Source organism: Plectrocnemia conspersa, unplaced genomic scaffold (assembly GCF_051122295.1).
Source record: "Plectrocnemia conspersa isolate PC_06_02 unplaced genomic scaffold, ASM5112229v1 ptg000001l, whole genome shotgun sequence".
Lineage (NCBI taxonomy): Eukaryota > Metazoa > Arthropoda > Insecta > Trichoptera > Polycentropodidae > Plectrocnemia > Plectrocnemia conspersa.
In genome coordinates this window covers 8,825,538-8,850,900 of record NW_028277165.1, presented here as the reverse complement: position 1 = coordinate 8,850,900, position 25,363 = coordinate 8,825,538, and the positions used below count along the sequence as shown (strand labels likewise).

The following is a 25,363-nucleotide window of genomic DNA, read 5'->3' as shown; positions in this document are numbered from 1 at the left end:
GGAAACACAATTTTTTGGATGCTAAAAGAAGTCATTTTATTCGAAAACAAATTATCCCTTTTTGCTCAAGATTTTGAAAGGGAAACATTGTTTCACTTTCCGAGCCTGCTGAAGCATCGCCAAGAAAATAATTCCTCTATTGACAAACACCATTTCAAAACAACAATTTTAAATACGAGGGAAGCATTTTTCAGCAGGTTTTAGATGTTTAAAAACAGCAAAGCGACCTTAGCATTCGTCAAAAATCCTCTTAATGTTACAATAACTGAGTTGAAATTTTCTCCTTTTGGCATTGACATTGGTAACTTTGAAATATAATCGCAGGATTTAAAAAGCAAGGAAATATGGAGCTCTAAATTTCAACGTCTGTATTGATTTGGAAATATTGGAGAAGAACGAATGTGATCTTAGTTCACAACACAAGTGGTCTGCTTTGAAAGACCTGGAGAATGAAAACATGATCATTTTCAACGTCTGGAATAGTATTCCTGACTCTTACGATCAGCTGAAAAAACTTGCGTTTGCTGTTCTTTCCCTTTTTGGTTCTACATATTCATGCGAACAATCCTTTTCAAGCATGAACTTCATCAAGAGTAAACTGAGAAGTCTTCTTACTGACGAAAACCTGGAATCATGCCTAAAATTAAAAACAACAACATATAAACCTGACATACTGAAACTTTCCAAGGAGATCCAAGGACCTTGTTCGCATTAAGTGTTTGTCAGTCATTGTCATGATTTAAATTTATGGATACCTTACTTTCATATTATTGTTTATCAACTAAAATTATAATAAAGGTTTACTAAATTAAAAAACAGATTTGGCTCTCATAACTTATTTAAATCATTGTAATGTACATATTTGGCTCTTCGGCCAATAAGTTTGCCGACCACTGGTCTAGATAACCACTCCAGCGATCAGTAATCAATGGTAGAAGAACAATAGTATTATGCGCAAGGTAGAACGTTTTGTATAGCGCGCATCCTTTCCAAACAATGAGTAGTTTTAGCGGTGATTGACGTCTCATGATGAATATGCTATTGGTGGTCCATGCATTATTTTTAATTATTACTGCAAATGTTTGCTCACAAAATCCTGTGTGTGTGTGTACAGATTTGACTTTATAGGCATAAAATAATAAACAATTAGCTATTTATGACATCCATTATTTATTCTATAAATATATATACATACATATTTGAATATATTTTGGGATAGAATGTTATTTATAAACGATATTCGCATTAAAATGACACCGGGTCGTAATTGATGACATCCACCCACATCCCACCCGTTTGGAAGCCGCTATTTCCTGTCGGGGGCGAAAGAGACTTTCTCTTTGGGTAAGTTGTTGGCTTACCTGTCGACGACATAGTACGTGACATAATTTGTTTAGAGCCAAGGGAAATCATGTTACGAACAAAAAAGAGAAAAAAATCTGATCGAAGTCTAGAAATGCAACGTCTACGTGTCATCCTATAAATATTTTAAATATATTTAAAAGTCATAATATATATTATCATTGAAAAAATATGGTTTATTACACACATAAAATAGGAAATGTTAAACACGTACTTATGCTTATTTTTAAACTTCATACAAGAGATCTTCATGTAATGAGTCTAGAGTCTAGCCTAATTGGAGGGCCGTAAAGTTTCCAAGCTAATACCAACTCGTAAGCGAGAACGCACGATGCTACTTCTGTATATACTGATAAAATTTCAATTCAATCTCAAAGCATGTCTCCACATGTGACTAATTAAAACTTCCACGTACATGTTTGAATAAAATGTGTTACATTTTATTTCGTATGTACGTGGGCGAAGTGAAATCTTGGCGTTGAAATTTAGTAGTAGAAGCAAGAAGAACAGTGCCAAAGGATGTGGAAACTTGTTTAGGATACGTCTCTCAAAAGATGTGTAGACGTGCCTGAAATGATGACACGTGTGGCACTCACCCTAACATCCTTATACGACTGGGGTGTATCGGGTGGCTTAAAAAATGTCAAATATTCCATTACTACTGCTATGTACCATGGCCTTATATTTATTCTCTTCGGCTTTATAGAAATTTTGTATGGTTCATGTGTCAGATATGTCAAAATTGAATATAACAGGAAAAAATATATTTACATACATATAATAATTTTAATTTACTTTTAAAGTATTATAGAATTTATATATTCTATGCAGTGTCTATTAAGCAATCATAGCGTTGCTTATTATTTAAAAATAATATAGTTATAAATCTGATATTGGAATTTATAGTTTATTGAATATGAGTAGTGCCATACATAATTTAATAAAATATTTGCTAAAATAATAATAATAATAATAAAATGTAATTAATTTTATTATTAATATATATAATAAAATAAAAATTTGAATTAATTCTATGAATGATTTAAATTATTTTTAGATGACATAATATCTTCTTATAGTACAGTTGTCTAGTGTTTCGCAGTCCAACAAAGAATCAATAAATCTACATCGCGAGCAGCAGCATGAATCTACAAAGAATATCACTTCAGAGAACGAGAAGAAGGACTCTGAGAAACCCCTAATTTTAAATGGGATTAGATATATCTGTAAAATGCGGAAAACAATTTCAAATTCCGTGAAAAAGTACCACCCGAGTAAGGGTGTAGAAATTCTGCTATAAATATATTCAATGAGTTTCATTAAAATTTCCACTTAAAAGTATCACGATCAGTGATACATAGCAGTGATTCAGATATGAATAATAAATAACTACATATTAAATTTAAATAATAATAAAAAAACGTATATTTTCTATTAATTATTTTAATATAAATATTTTTGGTTTTGGAACAAATCAACTAAATTTTACGTTATTTAGTATAGGTAAATTTGCTTTGATATAAATATACTTTGAGTGTTTTGAAACACGAGCACGTTTCTGAAACAAATTGAAGTTCCACTGTATATTGTTATGTCTAATGAATAAACAATAGGTATTTGAGTTAGGTGTGAGTTTAATAAGTTTTGGATATTTAAATTATTTATTTTAAGATTTTGTGAGATTATTTTTTGCACAATTTTTTAAAAATATGCTAAAATATTATGTAGTTAGTTAACTGTTTGTGGTGATTTTATGCTAAAAATATTATAAATGTTTTTTTTCGTACAAAACTGCAGCTTCTACTTCAAAATTATTTTTTTATAGAGAGGAAATAAAAACATTCACTTAATATTAGATATATACTATGCTAACAAGTGGTTTTAGATGTTAATCTCAAGAATGTTGATATTCATTCGATGTCGTGCCACTAACGTTTGAGCAATTGCGAGAGTCCGCTTGTTTCGCGCGCTATATTGTTTGTCGCCAAACATCCCTCGGCGAAATCAACCCCTTCGTGCATATGCATGACGTTTGCCGCGCACTAAATTAATTATTTCGAAGCCCCGCCAACAACTTCGATACACTGCTGCGCCGAGATAATTCAACGGCAGCTTTTTGACTGCTATTTACTTTGGCTGTTGAACGTGAGCCGGTATCAAATTTTCCCAAACTAGGCTCGATAACGTGTTTACCCTGAACCATAATTAGGCAGCCGCTTAACGATTCCCTTTGACGTTGAGCGCTTGCCGAAATTAAGCAAAGTACAAAAACAACATCGCAGCAGTGTTTATAGAAGTTCATTGCGTATATTTTGTCTTATATATCGATACTGGCATCAGATTGTGAACCGACAACTTTTTCCAAGTTAAGATTCAAACGGACAAGAACAAACTTTTCAATCCCCAGACTCGAAAGTTAGGAGCACCCAGACATGAATTACTGGTGCTTATAATAATCCAAAATATATAAGGTGAATTTGATATTATATCTTCAGACAAATATTACCCATAAAAATCTTATGGAATACTTTAGATTTTAAAACCGAAAGGATGTGACTTTGCAGCCAAAATAAACACCGTAAAGGCTAATGATATTTTATTTGATTAAGTACAACTTTTAAAAAATATTTGAGAATGAATCATTAGAATGAATAAATCATGTTTTTTGGATCAAATGGATGATAAAGAGGAATATACGGAAGTGAATGAAAGAGCTATTAAAATATTGCTGCCATTCTAACCTATTCTTGTCAACAAATAAAAAATAAAAATAGAAATCTCATTCAATTAGAGACACCTCTTCGAATTGCATCATCTACAACTATGCCTAGAATTGAAGAAACAACTATTAATGATAAAACTTTTTTTCTGATGTGTGAAGTGGATATTGATTGATTATGTACAAAATTGAGTGGATTGTTTTATTTAATATTTCTTAGTAAATTTTTACAAATATAGTATTTTTACTTTCAACTTTATCTTCAATTTTTATTTTTTAAATGTAATTAATTGTTTTTTTAAATATACATATTTTTTGTAAATATATGTAAATGTATATCTATTATAGGTATATAATTTATATCACTATATAAAAAAAAAATTATAATACAATTCCTAAATAATATATTATACGCGTAACAATATTATTGACCCTTGCATACAATTTTTTAACCTAATAATAACCGTTATTGCAGCGCAGGTAGAAACAAAAACAGCACACAATCGTATTTTCGTGCAACGTATGCGCGAATGTATGTGTAAAAAATTGGAAGCCGTGGCGTTCGTTGCTCTACAGCAACATGTGCTTGTATTTAAATTTAATGTTGTTTTCATCATAGCCACCGATACACGAGATTAGTTGGTTAGAGTGGTTTCGCGAGATATTTTTTTCGAATACATTTCAGAAAATGATTATGTGTTGATAATCAGAATAAAACCATGTTTTATAAAACCAGCGATATTGAACTAAAATCTGGAAGCGATCTGTTCTATTCGTTACTTTCTTTATCCCACTCTCATTTTTTTTTATTTTCACATAAGACAACAAAACAATAGTTTTTAATTTAAAAAAAATTAAAAATAAAGAATTTTAATATTAAGTTTAAGAACGTACTATATCATGGTAGTAGTTTTATATTATAGTTTGCAATTATAAAAAGTCCGTCAACGCTAGGTATTTTCGCTAGCAATTCAATATTAATAGATCATATTGTTAGTGATATTCAATTATTAATAATTGCCTAAAATAACCCTGTAACATTTATCATTCTAGGCTAAGTAAAAAAGCATAATAATTATATTCTCTTAACTCATATTATTTTTATATATCAAATATTGGGGATCGCTGATGAAGCACTGGCCAGGCCTTTTCGCACAACGCGTGAATCTGGATATTTGCACATAAATCATATTATATGTGAGCCGAGGGATCCATTCGATAAGAATTAGATATGTGTATTAAGAAAATCCCTATGATAAGCGCACCGCCGTTTTGCTATAAAATAACCATTATAGTGTTTTATGAGCCAAGTTATAATATAATGTGTTTTATTGCTTACGGCCCTTTTATAATTTTTAATTTGTATTATATTCAATTTATTAAATAATAAATTAAGTCAATATTTATATTAAAAAAACTGCGAATTTTATATGATATTTAAACATTTACCACTATTGAGTACTTTTTTATTGTGAGTAAAATGTGTGCCATTCCGGCACTGGCTCTCTACAAATATATAAAATTTATTTGTATGGCATTTTACTTTATGCACGAATGTTGTCCTTTATTTGATTTATTGTGAACATCGTTTTTAATATTTACATATTTATTAATACATAGATGTATAGTGCGCTCTGTACAGAAAATAATGTTGTTATACTGAAAAATATATTTGAGTATAAATAAATGTGATAAATTTTAATATTTTATAAGTATTTTTTACTTATAAAATATAAAAAAATAATATGTTGTTTAACAAACTTAAAACGTCAGAAAATGCGCTGCTCCATGAACCACTGTTTTATATTCAAATGAATAAGCAGTAAGCATAATTATAATCACAGTTAAATCTCTTACACAGTATTAGCTCCAGATTATGCAAAATGGTGGAACACTTGAAATCATATACAATATAAACAAAAGTTTTAATATTATCAGTATGCCTTTGTACGTATTTTGTTTAAGAAAATACCTCATGGTTATTTTTACAAAGTTATTATTGACATTCTAGGTTTAAATATTAGAAGGGAAGGGGCAATATATAATTAATTTCGGCTTAGAAATTTCACATTACCTGAATATGTCATACATTATTTGCCAATAGGTAAATATATAACAATTAAAAGCCTTTATTGAAAGTATAACAAGCGTATCATTACTCTGATATTAGCCAATATGAATTATAAAAAAATAATATTCACTGTGAACACGAAGTTACAGATTACCTTTGATTATCTTCTATAAAGTAGAATTACTTTTTGGTTAAAATGTTACATTTTTGCTAATTAAATATATATATATATATATAGATAAATCAGATTTTATATATTAAAACATAAATTAAAATCTAATCATTGATCTTATACATATGTTGGGCAGTGGTTATAAGCCTTTTAAAAATATTCTTACAAATTTATTTTATATAATAAAAAATGCTTTATAAAAATTTTTTGAGAAGAAACATTACATATGTTACATTATGGAGAAATGCATTATGTCTGATATTGATATGCAATTTTATTTTACAAAATATATTTTTATATAAATAATAATTTTATTTTTGCATCTATACAATAAAAAAATTATGAAGCACATTCGCCTCCCAGACTATACATCGTCTCATTCTATACATCGTTTACTACATACACACATAACACACGCATTCGAAGAATTGGTTTTCAATTGAGAATATATTTATTTATTTTCAATGTGACAAAATATTGAATTTTCCGCAGAAAGCTCCATTGTACATTTATGCCGAATTTCCACGTCACACAATGCGATTTAATTAAATTTTCGCAAAGCCTTGACGCGGAGGCACGATAAAGGGTGGTTGACTCTCACACTACGTACGCACATCTACAGGAGTACAAAAGTCGACTGCGAATTTGCGATTTGTGCCAATGGACGTAATGAACGAATTATTTTGAACCGCCAGACCGTGTAACCGTGGTTAAGATTTCAATCTAACAAATATCACTGTCGTGGTGCGGCACATTCAATGCTTTTTTAGTTAACCGTGGCATTTAATTAAATTAATTTTGTGTAAGGTTTAATTAGGAATGCCAAAAAGTTTCGATTCAATATTAAAGCGAGCGTCGAAACTATTATCTTCATTGACTTCAGATAAACATCTTGAGTTGGGCGTTGAATAATTTAACAAATATTGTGCTTAACAGAAATATTAGCTTGAAGTAAAGGAATAACACAAAATAATTTTGTTAAGTGAGCAAAATTAATAAATAAAACACATTTAAATGAAACGGTTTTATTTATCATATATTGCTACATCAGTACTGATTTTACTTTATAAAAAAAAATGTCTTTAAGCTCTGTTAAAAATTACTTCTTTCTGCTATTTTTTGATATATTACTTTCTTTATTTACAATCTGCATTTTTTTTATATAATCTTTAATTACAGGCTAATAATACTTCATTATCATGTTTTTAACATTTTTGCAACTAAACAAAATTTGACACGTTTTCTACTAAAGCTAAACCAATATTTAAAAAAAAGCTTTTCACCTAATATACATTTAATTCAATATTTTTTATAGCTTTTTTATTTTCTGTTGTGTTTTCAACATTATTTATTGCTCTACGATATTTCCAGTACTATTCTCAAATATGTGAGGACCTTTTAGTTGCTGTTCTATATATATAACACTTTAACACTGATGTAAAACATTCTGGAATCTTGTAAAAACTTGTATGCCATATTTACTTTTTTTTAATGTGAGATTTTTTATGCATAAAGCATTTTTTGTTTCTCTTCAAAGTACATTTTATTAAATTAATAGAAATAACATATAATAATATTAGTACAAGTTTGTATAGGAGAGGCGATTCTTTAAAAAAAAAAGTTTGTACCTTCCTAGAATTATGACACATGTTGGGTTTCAGATAAATAAACTGACTCATTGGATCCAACGCTATTAGGAATGTTAAAAAAATATTTGTAAACAAAAATATTTTGTGTACAAATAATACTTTTAACATTAGCAACAGCGCTGGGCCCATTTCATTCCATATTAACCCTTTGAGTAGTGGGAAATGAGTTAATTTTACGTATTTTTCCGTAATTATTATTGTTGTTATTTATTTATTATTATTAATATTGCATTTATAGTAAATTATAGTGTATAAAAATCAGTGTTTCTCAGTGTTTAATTTCTTTGATTGATTTTACTATTTTTTTGTATTAGCGTGTTTTAATAAATTATTTTAACATTTTTCTAATGTTAAATTTCGGTAATTTATTTTTCATATTTTTTTATATATTTTTCGGCATTTTTGGATTTTTTTTTATTTAAATTCAGAGGCTCTCAATATTTTTTTATAAAACTAATATAACATACTTTTTGTTATTTAATTAAAAAAAACAATATTAAATAAATATATTATATTTTTTATTAATTATTTCTTTAGTGGACTACCCCAGATAGTTATATGTAAATATATACCTATCTGGGGTATCTCAAAACAGTGAAATATTGACAGCCGTACATGTACGGCGATATCACTCAAAGAGTTAAGGTCCGAATAACGCAGTCCGCAAAGTTTCAGACTAGTAACCTTGAGGCTTCGGGTTCGAGCTACGGCAACAATACTCAAATTTTCTCTCTATTAATACTTACATATTTTTATTATAAATTAAATAACACACAATAATAATTTATAATTATTAATATGGATACCACCGATTTTGTGGTTAAAATTTACTTACTCAGTTGGTACAGATTAACCCTGATGTAATGCATAAGGCTTGCGTATGTTAGATTACAACTGAATATTATAAAAAAATGTATGTTTTTAACATAATATGTAACATAATATGAAAACACTGCGTAGATTTAACATATTTTTTTGAAATGTATAATATTTTTTAGAAAGCTCTGCTTGTCCTACATTAAGTTTTTATAATATATGTTCTATATACATATATTATAAAAACGCTGTGGATTGATATACCAAGCTCTTAAACAGCAGAGTTAAATACTCATATTTCATGTAAATATTGAAGTGGTTAAAAAGAAACCGTTCTTATTTTATGTGTGTATTACATAAGAATTAAAAAATGTTTTTTCTAACTAATTTTCTAATAAGGTTAGATAATAATTATATAGTAATTCATGTACATTTATAGCTGCTTAATTTTTTTATTTTATATAGGATCTATATATGTATATATATCTTTTTTTATTTTTCGATGTCGTTCTGATCGTGTTAAATTCACATATTTGCGTTTTTGTGGGGTTTCACTTATCCTATGGTTACTGTCAGTTTTTTGCGGCTCAAGTCTTTTTTGACGTATGTCTCGGTTTTTCCATTATTGTTTCATCATATTACCTCCTGATCTACATACTTCGCATGTTTTTTGACATTTCACTTTATATTATGCCTACTTGTCGACTAGCTTTTGTTTGATGTTTGTGCTAACGTTGCTTCTTTAAAAAAACACATATAATACTAGATTACTTCTTAATTGTAATGTAATTATATTGAAAACATTTAACATGTTTTATTTTATTTTACATTTTTCTCTGATTAATATATTAAATAAACTATAAAACATTTGCCACAAAAGTACAATATATATAAAATATAATATAACAAATTATTTCAACAGTAAGTATTTAAACATCAGACTGTTTTAAAAATATACACTATTATGTAACGTCTTTTTAATAATAACGTATTTTTTTAAAATAAAGCTGCAAAGATATAAGTCAATGGTCTCATAGTCATCAGTCTAGGATCAGTCATTAGAAAAAAATATAAATTTTAACTATTCACTGTCACTGCTATACATGCTTTTTATTTGTATTCCAAAATACACACAAAAATGTTTAAAGACACATTTTTATACAATAACTATTATAAATAATATTAATAAATATAAGTCAAAATCAATTGAAAGCATTACAACAATCACATTATTTTATTATATGATTGTATAAAATATTAATTAAATAATATTATTAATTAAACAGTTTTGGTTAAATGAGGTGAAAAAAATATAAAAAAACATTTGCTTTAAGCAAAAATTGATTGCAAAAATGTAATACACACTATAACAGTTATTTGAAGGGTTTCAAAATATTACAAAAAAATAAATATTGTGCAAAAATGTATGAATCGCATTGCACAGGCAGATACTGAACATAAAAAAATTAAGCACGTCTTACTTAGATCTTATAGTTGGAAAAATCATAATCATCCATCTTTGTCAGATTTATCAAATTAACCAAGAAGTATTAATACACCTTTTAAAACTTTAGTAGCTATAAATTTGTCATGAATTTCTTACATTTTTAAAATTTATCTAAATATATACTTTTTTAAGCACAGAACAAAGCACCATTAACCAGATTGCACAGCCACAATGTCCTCCACCAAATCAATCCAAACAAGTTAAATCTAGTGCATCATGCAAATTGAGGAAGAGCACTCTGCTGCACAAGTCCTTTTACCGCCTTTGTGCCAGAGGCCCGGCTGCCGGCTGCTACGTTGTGAAAACATTTTTGTGCCGCTAAGCCATTTTCCGACTGACAAAGCCCAAACGAGAGTGGCCGGGAAAATGGAAAAGGGCGCAAAAGTTTATCTCGTGTTCTTGTTGTTGTGGCGGGCCGCCTTCGGATAACTTTATCTCCTCCGTGGCGAAAGCTCGGTCGAAGTCAAGGTGGCCGCATATATACAGTTGCGGGCCCGCGGAAAAGTTCGCCCCGGGCAAACCCGCCGGGAGCGTCCTGGCGGAAAACATAACCCGTAATAAAAATTTGATGCGCCGCGCCAGGCCTTTTCGCTTTTTATTTTTTAGGTACTCGCCTAAATATATTACGTGTGTGGATGTGTAAATAAAATATGACGCGTGTACAGAGCCGGCTTTGGGCATCGATGAATTGTTAATACCTATACACACATCGCCTACGATGTATAACAAGGTTGTTGGATTCGTCGCATATACTACATTAAATATTATTCGACAGACTGAACGTCAAATTCGCAGTAATTAAATCTTGGTTTATATAATTTTAAATATTAAAATAGATATGTTTTATTAAATTTATTTAACCTTTATATATTATTAAATTTATTTAACCTTTAACTCATGATATAACATTTATTATTCATGAATTTACACAATAGTTTCACTGAGCACATTAGTTTCACTGAATTGCTTAAATCAATGTTACAAGTAGGAGTGAGATAAACAGAGACAAACTTTGTCGAATGCTTTTTGAAAATTAGTATAAAGTACTTCGTTCTGGATTTCATTAACGAGGAACTTTGTCACCGCAATCAAAAAACATAAGAGGTTTGTGTCCGTAAGACGCAGATGAAAACCATCTTGCTGATCCACAAAAGCTTGTAGACAGTGTTTATGAATATACATGTGAATAATTATTTCAAATAACTAAGTGGGTGTCAAAGATCCTATAAATTTTAAGATTTTATAAATAAGATAAATGTTTTATTTATTTTTTATTGACTCTAATAAAGTATATATATATATATATATATATATATATATATATATATATATATATATATATATATATATATATATATATATATATATTATGTATGCATAATTAAAGTTGTTATATTTTATTAAAAAATAATATTTATTCTAACGATTTTTACTAAAATTCCAGAAGATTATATAACAGAATTGCATTTCATTACGTCTGTTAAAGCTTGTATAATATCAACCTTAAGATTGCATTAAAGCAATGACGTCATAATGGTTTTAGTACTCTTTATCAAAGATATTATGACTTTCTCAACTTCCTGTCAAACCATTGCATCATTCATCAACAGGGGCGTTATTGGGGGGGGGGGCAGGTAGGAAAGTATATTACTTTATCTGTGCCAATCAAAAAATGTTCTAATATTGTAATCAAAAATAAATAAAAATTAACGTATGGAAATATCTAAATTATGATAAATCTGAAATCACTAAATATATTTATTTGCACATATTTTATATTAATACGGTTTTTTATTAAAAAATAGTTGCAAAATAATTTAAATGTAATTTTAGAGAGAAAATACCGGTAAAAACAACTCTTTATTTGGGAAAGATGTGCGACGGATAATGCGTTCTACTTCAATAAAAATTACTATTGTTATTTTCACCACTTTGTTAACGATTGACGAAAGTGACCATCTGGCAGTTTTACTTTTACATGTGTAAGAAAAAACGATGCAATTGGACAACAAACATCCTCAACTACGATTCGCCAGAGCTGTTTGAAGCAGCAATATAAAATATGTGACACTTTATCACAGGGAGGTGGGGCAGTTGAGCAAACGGATTATGCAATGCATTTTATATTTAAAATCTGTGCCTTTTTCTGATTACAAATATTTTTTCTCGATTCGTTGTTGGTTGTAACTTAAACTCAAACACAATTTGTGAAGAAAATTAAAAATAAAAATATACACAATTAGTATTAGTATTTTTAAAAAGCGAATTTTTATATTCACTCAAGCGTGACGCAATAACACAAAATTGAATATAGCGTACCAGTGCGGCCCTTCTCGCGCGTGCACAGCGCCGCAGTGGTGGTGATAGTGTAAAAGCAATTTCCCGTCGCTTTTTTATTGACGCCGACAACATTGAAAACTCATTACGAATTTTTCCGCACAACGGAAGCCGTTGTTTACATTATGTGTGTATCGCAAATTTTCATTGCCCGGCAACGCATTTACAGATATTTCGCCCTTACGAAACCCGGGATGACGTGTAAACTGTCCCAGGACGCGAGATTTATTAGGTTAATTTTCACGCTGAATTTCATAACCTAGTAGATTTGCTAATTGACAGTTTATTAGTTATGAAACTTGAGTGCTATTAAATTCTAAAATTAATAAGCGATAGAGTTATTAAATTTTATGATTTTCAATTAGAATTTTTTTCGGGGATAAATTGAAAATTCGTTATATTGTGAATTTCGTTATTTCTGTATTCGTTACGAAAAGATTTAACTGTACTTGTGAGTGATAATTTGATAATGCTGTAGGATATGTACGACAATACTATTATATTTGATAAAAAGGAAAAAGTATTGCTTCTAGACGTATGTCTGAAAGTTGTGGTATTCGTGGATATTGTGAGTCAACTTGGATGCTTCAACATGATAATTTTTTGTGATGTGTTAGGGATATTTTTGAAACAGGTACAAATTATTATATAATTTTAATTTAGATTTTTTTAATACAATATATAATAAATAAACTAGCTGTAGATTCTTCACTGTCGCGAAGTACCGCAGAGAATAGGGGTGTGGGTACTGGATGCTTCACGTTTTGCCTTATAAATATTATCTTGTACAATTAAAACTTTAAGGGTAGTAAATCAAATAATTTACATATAATCTAACTAACAAGCTTTATTAGTAAATATGTGAATAAAACCTATGACTTAGTAATAACGCGTATACTTTATCTGATTCAGAACTTATTATTTTATTTTATTTTGATTCGCTTTACTTATATTTATATAACTATTTTTTTATTTTTTAGTTAGCGGCAATTCAAAAACCTGTATCTTGAAAGACTAAGAGTTTTATATGAGTTACCTGAAAATCTCATACATTTGATTTATTTAGATGCTTTTTTTGGGTCGATAAATTTTTAAACAAAAAACATGCGATTTACATTCATACTCAACAAAACACTTAGTTTTTATATACACAATATCAGTTTATAACTGAAAAAGTTGTGTGAGCTAATATATATACAATATACGTATATGTATAATGGAATAAAAAAGGATTACTTTATTTTGGACTCTTAGTCTCTAAAATTTATTGGACCGCATTAGAGCATTAATCAAGAAAGGGTTAGGATTGGTAAATCGCAATAGCTAAGCAAAAAACATGATTATTTATTACTAAGTCCAATATTGTAACGTTTCCAACTACTAATTTAAATCATTTAGATGTGGACACCACCCAAATTAAACATTCAAGTAGCGTAGGTCAAATTGCCCTTATATATTGCAAATTTACAACGCTTTTAAGGTACAGAATAGCGATGGGTCGGCCCACCGGTAATACTCTTCGGGCCGTAATCGTGATGATCGGCCGTAAACGTCGCACGATGATTATAATCCAAAAGTCCCGTCGCGACAATGAAATTTTTTATGGCCCCGTATAAAATCCGCTCTAATTAATAAAAGCGCGACGAGCAATTTTAACTTTATTAGTTTTTCCGCGTCGGCGATTTCCGGCTTTCCCTTTACGACTCGCTTCGTTTGACCCTCAACGTGAAGGGACCCTAATATATTTTCAATGGGCTCCTCGTTGCTGTGTGCAGTTTGAGCATCGCAAATACTCAGATAAGTGCCACTTAGAAATACCTCGTGGGGACTTAAATCGAAAATCGCCTCCGCATTCCGCATTATATTGTATTATTATACGGAGAACGAAAGAAAATACATCCCTTAGGGCTAGTGGTTAAAATATTTCAATATCGGACTGAACGTGTGTCTAATGTTTATTTCGAAAATATTGTCATAAATATTGCTTTCGTTTGGTGAGAGTAAATAGCCTGTAAGGAATGGAGATACGCGAGGCAACAAAGCGATTACTCATTCAAATAAAGAGTTGGGTGAAACTTTAACATTGATTATAAAAATGGGAAAATATGTTTGCCCTACAGATGATTGTTACAACAGACTACACCATATGGATAATTTAAAGAAAAAATCCTAAAATTAGTCATACATTAATGCACAAAGTATATATTTTAATGCACATATCTCTAAAAAATGATTCCACACACAAAATTTACTTTTAATAACAATATATTATTCGACTTTGATTTGATTTAAAAAATTGTTCGACAAAATAAATCGTTCTATTTTTTCGCTTTTAACCGACAAGCATCGCCAAATAAATGTTTTGATCTTCCGTAATAAAAGTGTTAAATATCAGCAAAAGATAAAATAAACATTTGTTCTATATTAAAAAATCAACATTTCTTTGGTGTAATGAAAATAAGACATAATCTTATGTACGTCAGATGTCTTATATCAGATTTCGAGATTTAATGTAGAAAAATAAAGACAGTTTAACATGAGTTAGACCAGTAAACATCGGGGCTTTGTTGTTCAAGCGTTTTATGAGTAAACTTTAACGTAAATCTAACGTAAAGCTCCCTGTTATAACGATACAGAGAGCTTTGCGTTCACATTTCGCGCTTAATACTAATTAAAAAGTGTTTTTCTGTGAATATCTAATATTCGGGAAAATGGATTTACGCTGAAATGCAAACCTAAGACCGCTAGAACGCCATAAAGGTAAAAGCAGCAAGAACAGTCAAGATGTTAAGAAATATTTAAAACGCTTTTCTTGCAAAATGATATTGGCAACCACAGAGCCCTAAGTGCTGAAATTATTTTAAGTATCAATAGGGCTCTCTTTATCATTAGTAAAACACATGTGACTTTTTAATTCGGGACTACTTAAAAAATAAGATTAAAAAAATTGTGCTTATTCTCAAAGGGATTTTAGGAAAAGAATCAGACAGAAAATCATGTCATTACGTCTTAGATGATCCGGAGAGTGATTGAGAAATTTCAGGAACATCTTTAGCAATATATTATAGACGATGAGCCAATTGTCTTATATGATTTTAAAAATCAATTAAAACAAAATTATTTTAAGAAATATCTATAATTTGTTACTATCTATGGTTATTTTTTTTAATTCTTCCAAATTGTAGGATATCTTTATGCAATAACCTGGTAATCCATTTTTTTATTAGAAATTATCTCCTTTCAAAAATTCTGATTATAAATTATATCCTAGCAAAAGATGTCTAAACTAACCTAAAATAAGTCAAAAACATCGTTGACTTTGGCAAGCTGGATAGCTCATGCAAGAGAAGCGTTCGCAAGACCGCCATGAACAAGAGTAAGTGACGCAATCTAAAAAAGGACGGATTGTCAACACCTCCCTTTGGCAACTTTTAAAAGTGTTTCATTAAGTAGATGCTACGCCAAAAAATCACTGAATTGCAAATAAACGCTTCTATATTTGCCAAATTCAACCCACATTTCCTCTTATAATGATGTTTGAGATATTTTTTTCATATATTTGAGAATATTAAAATTTAAATAACAAATGGTTTAGAATCTAGTCCAAGTTGAAAAAATTAAATTATTGTGTATTAGCAAAATATCTGTCGGTTAAAATATTTATTTTTTTAAATAAATGAACTAGTTTCTACAAAATACAAGTCCACTGATGAAACGAAAATATAAAGAACTACATTTGCTGACGATCAAGTGTTATAAAAAATGTATAAAACTTATGTACAACTTTATTGGCTTAAAAAAGGGGCTTCTAACGAGTATAAAATGGCTAATAGATATTACATGGATGGTTTTGGATTAAAAAAGAGTGATGATTTCTAATGAAAGTAAAATAATTATATAAGGATCAGATAGGGCGCATTACGTTCGTCGTCAAGGTGAGCAAATACATAGTGAAAAAAAAGTGAATTGTCCTGGGGGTGCTTCTTATTATCCGGAATGGAATGTATATATTTTTTCGACGAAACAGTGAAAGCTGAGGATTATAAAACTATCCTTCAATATCGCTTGATTTTAAATTTGAACTGTAATTTAATGAATTTTTTCCACCCTGTTATCAGCTGAAAAAAGTCAGTAATGTTTATTATTTAAACAATGCAGTGCAGATAAAATTTAAAAAAACTATGGACTGTCGCTGAAATAGTTTTAAATTTAACTAAATAAACATCTTTATGCTATACTTGCGACGAAAAAGCGATTGCATAACTCAGCAAGGATACAAAAAATCATAAAAGGGATCGAAAGAGTTTGTCGCGGTGAATGAGAATGAGCTCATTGAATCGTTGATTAATTCCATACTTCTCTATGTTGATCGCTAATTTCAAGGCTAAAGTCGGTAAAATAAAAAATAAAATTAACCTGTTTATTGGTGGTTATTAATGATTATATATTACCTGTTTTTTCACTACATTATTAATTTAAAATTTAGGTTTTTTTCTAAGTATTGCTCAAATTGTATTGTTTTATCATTTTTGTTTACGATATGTTTTTATCTATGTCAACTAATATTGTATATATATATATATATATATATATATATATATATATATATATATATATATATATATATATATATATATATATATATATATATATATATATATATATATATATAATATAAATTAAATTTCTTTCTACCCTTCTGCAAGATTAACCGTGCCGTCTGCGTCTCGAATGTTATTTATGATATATTTTTCTGCTGAAATGTATTCTTTCCGTTTTCCATCCAAGAGAACTCTCATTTGATGGATTAGCTTAGTAATAATCCCCGTATCGCTTATCTCCGAACAAATATTCCACCATAATCGAATATTATACTAACAAATACACATACAATACGAGAACGGAACCAATCATCCCCTTCGCAGTTTTGACATGAGCCGCCTCGGCAATAAACCACAACATTAACTACGAATTCCGTCCATATGCGTTGAACGAGCTTAATGGCGCGTTTAACTGAGCTAATTTCGAGTTACTTTTTACAAGTTACTACTATCTCTGTATAACGACGGATCCATCCGCGGTCGAGTGCACCTCATCCGCAAAATGGAACCGGAATTTTATACGCATGGCGTTTATTTCGCGTCGTAAAATAAAAAAAAGTTTGGATCAATGGGTTAAGGATTGCCTCATACACTTTATGCCCGGACATAAAAAGACAGGGGTGGATTAAGTGAAACCGTAAAGCAGACGTTAAACTACATCGGCCCTAAAAACTTTGTGTATTTTTGCCGAGCATTTAATGCGCGCAAATAAATTTCCAGTGCCCTTAACGAGTCCATGCAGACGGACAGTCGTTGTGCGGCATTTAATGGGTTTTGTTTCGTCTTATCAAAAGTTGATGGCATAATTGTTATGCTAGTTTTATTATTATAATGGCTTGTGTAAGAACTATTATATTCACTTTAAAAATATAAATTGCTGACAAGTGAAATTTGAACCATTTCTTTGTACTGTTATTTTTTTGGTTTAATGTTAACAATATGAATTTAACCAATATTCGACTAAGAGAACAATTATTTATTAATAAAGTGCTAAAAATCAACAATTATAATCAAGTGTTTTGTGCTTCAAGCAATGAAGAATATACAAACAAGAAAATAAATATTTTTGATCTAAATTATAGTAGGAAAAGTTAGCTGTTTGACAATGAATAGAAAACTTTTTTTAATATGAACAAATGTTACAAGAATAATAATGCATTAAAAATAAATAGAAGTTGCCGGTTTATAAATATTTTTTTAATTAAGCAAAGTTAGTAAATTTAAAGCAACAAAAATATAAGATATAATAAAGAAAAAATACAAAAACCTTATAAATAAAATAAAAACATACATTATTTAAATATTTAAAGCTACTAGATTACTAATTTTTTTATAGTGTAATTATTATATTGCTTAGCACTAGCACGATAGACGAGTTATACAAGTCGGAAAATCTGGACTTAAAACTCATATGGACCTTAGTGTTTTTCAAATACTAATATGAAATTAATTAGAAATATAAAAATAAATTCCGATCGATGAGTACATGTAAGGTTTATCTAGATTTTCCTAATCTCACAGTTGAATATCGATATGAATAATTAAAAGTGAGCTCAGTCGTACATATTAGATATTATAAATTCTCTAATAATTAGTAATTTAAAAATGTATATAAAAATTACCAGAACGAATTAAAAATAAAAATTAAAACCTAAGTGTTGAAGGCCCTTTGGTTACACATATTCGCTATCTGCGGTATCTCACGATAGTGGAAGTCCGACAGCTAGTTAAATAAAAATGCAGTAAAGTTTTGTAAACTATCAATAATACACAAACATTCAGAAACTAAAAAGATTAATTAAAGTCTAATATTAGTAAACTTGACGCATGATGTTAATATTAAACATTAAACCGTTTTCTCTCAGGGTTTATGATACATAAACAAGTCTTATAATGTGTTAAATAGTTTCATGTTGAATGTTCAAAACGAGTTCATTTAACATTTAGTATTAACACTATGTAACTAAAACTAAATTCATTATGAATATATAAATTAGATTCACAAAATACATTATAACAATGTAAAACTCAAATATCACATGTGAAAATTCCATTTAATCCTTGAATGCCTGCAAAAACTTTTTCTATAACATACATATGTATTATATACAACCTGAAACAATAACACAGCCATTTAGCTTCTTTCCATTGCACGCATTTTTACGTAAGAATCGTAAATCTTTACGTGACACACTCCGTTTTAAATCCCCAAAAAATGTATACGTTCTGTCAGACTCACGAATGATATACAACCGAAAAACTCGAGGTTGCCTTTTTGAGACTTTTTCCCAAAAAGAATTTTTGTAAAATACATAATTATGTTTCAAGGAAAAATAAGTATACTCACGATTCGTGTAGCAGATCTTCCATAATCCAGAAACGGTCAGTTTCGACAGATAATCTCTATCACCGGTACCGTTATAAGCAGGGTTGCTCATTTTCTCTTCAGTGTGCATCCACTGGTTTGTCGTGATTGCAACTAAAACTATCACAGCACTTAACGTGGCAGTTAACGGAGTTAAGATCCAGAGGCAAGTCACTGTAGCGTCTAGTTGAGCACTCGAAGGCAAAATTGGCACAGATTGGATTGATTCTACGGGGGTTGAAGGTCCGTAAGAGGAATTCAGATTAGAGACCCTAGGTCCCGGCGAAATGTTAGTATTCCTTTGCGGAAATGGCTCAATCCCATCTGTCGCTTCGAAGGTCCTGTTGTTGCCCCTGTAGCTGTCGTATCCCAGAGTGTAAAAGGTCGGAGGACTGACCGTTGAATTCCCGACGGTCCTCCTGTCTAAAGTCGCGCTCAGAGTCGGAGGAGGGTGCTGTATTTTGATGTGAGTCGAAGACGACGGAGTCGTGTGGTCTACTTGACGATAGTACAGATCGCGCTGATCCAAATCGTGAACGGTGCGGTGCATAGTTTTTTTGGGGATTATGTGCTGACATGCACGCTACTCCACTGATTCATTAGGAATACATTAAAAATAAATAAAAATCACCTCACGTTTAAAACAAATAACACAAAACTAAATTTGATTGATAATAATTGAGCACTCATTGCGGCGATGCCAGTATCTGAAACAATAAATAAAATTATGATTATTCTCTTATCATGATATTAGTAACAAGGAATCGCCCCCAAGGGTGTGTTCTTGTACGTAATAGAGTAGAATGGTATTCGCGCTAAATATAATTTATATAATATATGAATAAGTGGTTATCTAGTTGGTCTTAATATTTTTTTCGAGCGGAAATTGAAGCTGTCTTCCGACCTTTTTGCGGATTAGGGTTCAAAAAAGATTAAAGGATCAACAATAAATAAAAGCAGTAACATGTTATGTAATAAAGAGTGGGCGATAAGTTTTTGCACTTTTGAAAATTCAATAAAAAAAAACAGTTCGTATGATAATAAATGTTTATTTCACTGAAATAACACAATTAGGAAAATAATATCCACTATTCCGGTGCTTGCATTACTCGAATATGATATAGAAATTTGGAAGTGCTTAAAATTTCTGCTAAAAAATATATTTTTAATAATAAATCTGTGGCTTAGTCCTTAAAGGTCCAACAGTAAAAATTAAAAAAAAATATGTTAATGATATTTTACTTGAGCTTTTGTGTTTGGTTAATTTATTGACAATATTTTTTTTAATTTTCATATTGGGACAAACAATCTTAGGCGAGCGGTGGTAGAGAAGGTGGCGGAGAGATGATGTCCGAGTAAGATCTTCAGAGGCCTTGTAGATGAGGCAGCGATAGTGTAGTAGACGTTGGTCCCTCTTTTGCAGTCGTGCATGATGGATGACCGTATAATCCTCGTCTACGGGCCGTATCTCAGCGTATCTCCTGTCAGGCCATATCTGTGTGTCTGCCGTGTCTCTGTCCTCTCCTCATTGGAAACCAGTATTAAACTCGCTGACGAATCACAATCATGCAGCGATCATCCAACCAATTGTTGCACTTATTTCTTAGAATAACGAAATATGTATACGTTTCTAGAAAGTGACATCAGCTTGATGTACATCTTTCCTGGGTCGAATTGTGCAATGAAAATATTGTAGCCTTACGGTGTTTTTTGTCTTCCGGTGATATATCGTTTCCCGTGACCGTTTCTCAACAAAGAAATATTCTTTCAATGCATCGGAGAATATTTGCATGTTATTTATGTGAACCCTTTTTTATAGACGTAACGGGGGCTTTTGTGTGGTCCCATCCATATTATTACGAATGATTTTTTCTTTTTCTTTCCCTAATAAAATAAAGAGGAAGTAAAATTAAGGAAGGAAGGAAAAATATCGATAACCAGGTAAATAGTTTCATTCCAAGGAACTGGGATATAAAATAACGCGAGTTTCAAGAGTAACACCCCACACTATATTAATTGTGTACTACAAAATAAACATTTATATTGTTATGTAAATTAAAAAATAAATCAAGAAAAAAATTTACCTAAATTCATTTTAGATTTAAAAATAATAATGCTTTGTAATAATTGCGATGAAAGGGAATCATCAAACATACTTGTCAGTGACACCTGCTACGATTGAAGTTCGTAGAATTAGTTTGTCACAATCTCAGAAATATGTATTAAAATAGTTAATAAAAATCAATATATTTTACAAAATTATTAAAAAAAATCTTTTTAGTATTTTATTAGAGGTATCTTCAAACCTAATTCTAAAACATTACACGTTTCCTAAACCCGAAATTTCATATTCAATCAATTTTTATCTGAATTCTACCGGACACAATTTTAATCGTTATGGGCCAGAGGTGCTAAATCGCTACGCCCCAACGCACTTTAAGGTCATTAACGGCTATCAGTAGGACCTCAATTGGATTTTATTGAATTCCTTCCGTTCATACGTAGGAACACAAATATAAAGGGGCCGGGGGCAATAATGATGATTCGGTGCGCGCGTGCGGCCCACGGATACTGAGCGCTGATTGCTTTCGTTTTGGTGCTCCGATAATATTAGCGTCGATAAAATAAAAACAATAATAGCGAATCGTATCATTCCAATTGAAAGCGGCGGCAGCGGTCCCTTTTGTGATTTTATACGGCAATTTGTGCCCAAACTCCAGCCCACGGTTTTTCCTCTAGCCACAAATAAAGCGGGATGGCGGCCGCAATCGCAGTCGGATACAATATATATAAAAACAAACGGGCGTGTGTATGTGTAATACGTTTCAGGGTTGGCAAATTGCTATAAAAGCCAATTAAAATTATAATATTTTATGACTTTTAAGCACTTAACTAAAGATAAGAGTTAGACATCATACTCGCTAAAGTGTAACAAGATAAAACTAAAACATCTCTGTACCATTTTAAAATAAATAACTGCGCTTAGGCAAGTGCAGAGTTTAATAAAATAAAAATCATTTAAAAATAAAACTTATTGACATGAACTAGACAAACTCTTATCTAACATTAAATATATAAAATTTTCATGCCAACGTATAAAGAATATCAGAAGATGATGCGATCTGAACTCGCGTAAATATTCCGAAACATGGATTTCAAATTTGGAATAACTTGTATTGTCAACAGAACTTAGTTGACAATACAACTATTCTTAAGTTCACTAGTTTGAAGAAATGCTTAGCGACGTACAACTTTTTGCGTTAACTAAGCTAATCATATAACAACGGTCGTTAAAAAGGCGCTGGGATATAAAATGGATTTTAATCTATATAATACTTATATAAAGGTATTCTAAAACATTTTAAATTATGAAAATATAATAGTATTTAGTTATTCAGGCATTTCAAATTATAGAATTAATAGTGTCATAAAGAACAAGTATAACTGACGGAATAGTTCAAAGTCAAGTTTAGACCATTGAAAAAGGGGTAAAATATTGTTTTACTAATCAGCCGCCATTTGTTATGAATTATCTACGATCGCTTAAATAATTCAAGGAATATAAAGTTAGATCACCTGAGCAAACAAGAGTAATTTTTTTAATAATATCCCATGACATACATTTTGGAAGATCTTCTTAAAAATATACAGCGTGTATTTGTATTCCCGCATCAATATATGTAGTTAGTGTTTTAATAAAAGTCATAAAGTTAGTGGCAGTTGCGGGGTTTTATTCTTAAAACTCACGTTAATTTACTGTGACTTAAATGATCATTCCTCAACAAGGAAACAATACAATAGCGTAAAAGATTGGGACCACACAATAGCCTTCGATACGACTAGAAAAAATGCAAGTGTTTTTACTGTAAATATTCTTCAGCATTGAAAAAATATTTCTTTGTTGCGAGACCGATAAATTCCTAAATCCACAAGAATCCACAACAATGCCTATCAAACAAATGTCGCTTTCTAAAGGCGTCTACCTATTTCTCTGTTCTAAGAAACGATTGTTTCTATCGGCTGGATGATCACTTCATGATTGTGATTGCCTGGATTCCGATGAGGAGAGGGCAGTCACAAGCAGATACTCGAACAGGCCGGCAGATACTAGCCGCCCGCGGACTACATACGATCATGGACGGGCACATCCCGCCGCCAACTTCTCCACCACCGCTCGAAGAATATACTGTCACTACCACACCAATCAGAACTCTGAGAATCGTCCACTGACATCAATCCTTCGCCAGCTTCTCCACCACCGCTCAAAGAAAACATCTCGCCATTTATCATTTGTCGCAACACAACAAAAACAATACGACACATATATAATATTTTAAGAACGCTTAGAAAAAATTATCTACAATAATAGCTGTACCATATTGCGTTTATTAACTACGAGTACCTAAATGGACACAAATTAAAATTATCCAAGAGGTTATTAAAAAGCTTTTCTTGTTTAGCAGCAATAAAGGTTTAAAGATTGAAAAAATAAACTATAAAATAACTTAAATAAGATATTAAACAAAAATCACTTACTAACTGAATTATATACATAAAATATTAAACACAGGAACATTAATTTGATCCTGAAAGGGCTACAGAAACCTGAGCCATGTCAATTGAAATTGTATATATTCACAACCAAAATTTAAAAATATGTTTTTTAGTATACTCGTCGACGCGAATTGAAGAAATCATATTCCATACAGAAACTTTTAGTGGGAGAGTTCCTACATGTTATTTTTTTTCAAAAAGGAGAAAAATAAAATATAATAATATTTCATAAGAATTGCTAATTGTACAATTAGACAGATACATTTTATTATTAATAATAAAAAATCAAACATATTTCGTTCTGAAATATAATTTCGAATACTTTAGCTGGTACTGATAAAGTCAATCCTAGTCTATAATTAAATACCATAAATTCGTTTTTAATTTTATATAACAAAGTCACTCCCTTAATTGTTCATACATCGGATAATGTATTTGTTTTTAACGACAGGCTCAAAAAAAAACAGCGTTCTTTTTAAAGCCGTTTGGAAGATAAAAACTCTTAATTTTCTTGTTGGTTAATACTAAAAATTGTGTAAAAAAAAGCGGAAAGCTACTGAGCAGCAGAATTGAAATATTGCGCAACGTTTTAGTCCATTCATCAGCTGATTAACATACACTGCATTAGTAGGTTAGGAGTAGCTTCATTTGTAGACCGTAGAGGGTTTTCTTTGGTGATAAATGGGGATATATATACACAAAAAATGTCGTAAAAAACATATAGAAAAAATGTGAAGGCAACCCTAGTGCTAAATGTGTATATATAGACGTGCGTACTTTTGTTGGGCTGCTGATAAAAAAGGGCCGGCCCTATCATGTTTCGCCATCTATAAATATTAGTAAGGGGTTGAACGTGTTTCACGTTTTAATGCGGCGATTTTGAAACTTATCACGGTCGGAGATTTTAATTTGCGAAACGGCCGCCGGTCTTTGTTCGGCGCTAACGAATTTCTGCGTAATCTTTCGACGGTTAAGCGCACAAAACGCCCGGTTAATTTTGAACCGTGCATTAAGGTTCGCGGCGTTATTGCAGCAATTCGCGCTAACGGTTCTAGGCGTATACCCACTAGGCTTTTTTTGTAATGAGAATTTATTAATATGATATTTATACCGACATTCTGGCTGTAAAACAAAGATAAATTTAACCATACTTACAGAAATGTCTACCATTTTTAATTTGGAAAAGAGTAGCTGAATTTCATTAGGTATG

At 30.5% G+C, this 25,363-nt stretch overlaps 1 protein-coding gene across 1 annotated transcript in view; it reads right to left on the bottom strand.

The window, feature by feature from the left end:
• Positions 1 to 25,363, bottom strand: part of stg1 (stargazin-like protein) — a 95,333-nt gene that overhangs the window by 56,721 nt on the left and 13,249 nt on the right. Inside the window, exon 2 of the mRNA XM_088187261.1 lies at positions 19,582 to 20,306. Within this exon, the coding sequence (XP_088043387.1) occupies positions 19,582 to 20,149 (568 nt within the window). The 5' untranslated portion in view covers positions 20,150 to 20,306. The remainder of the gene's footprint in view (positions 1 to 19,581; positions 20,307 to 25,363) is intronic.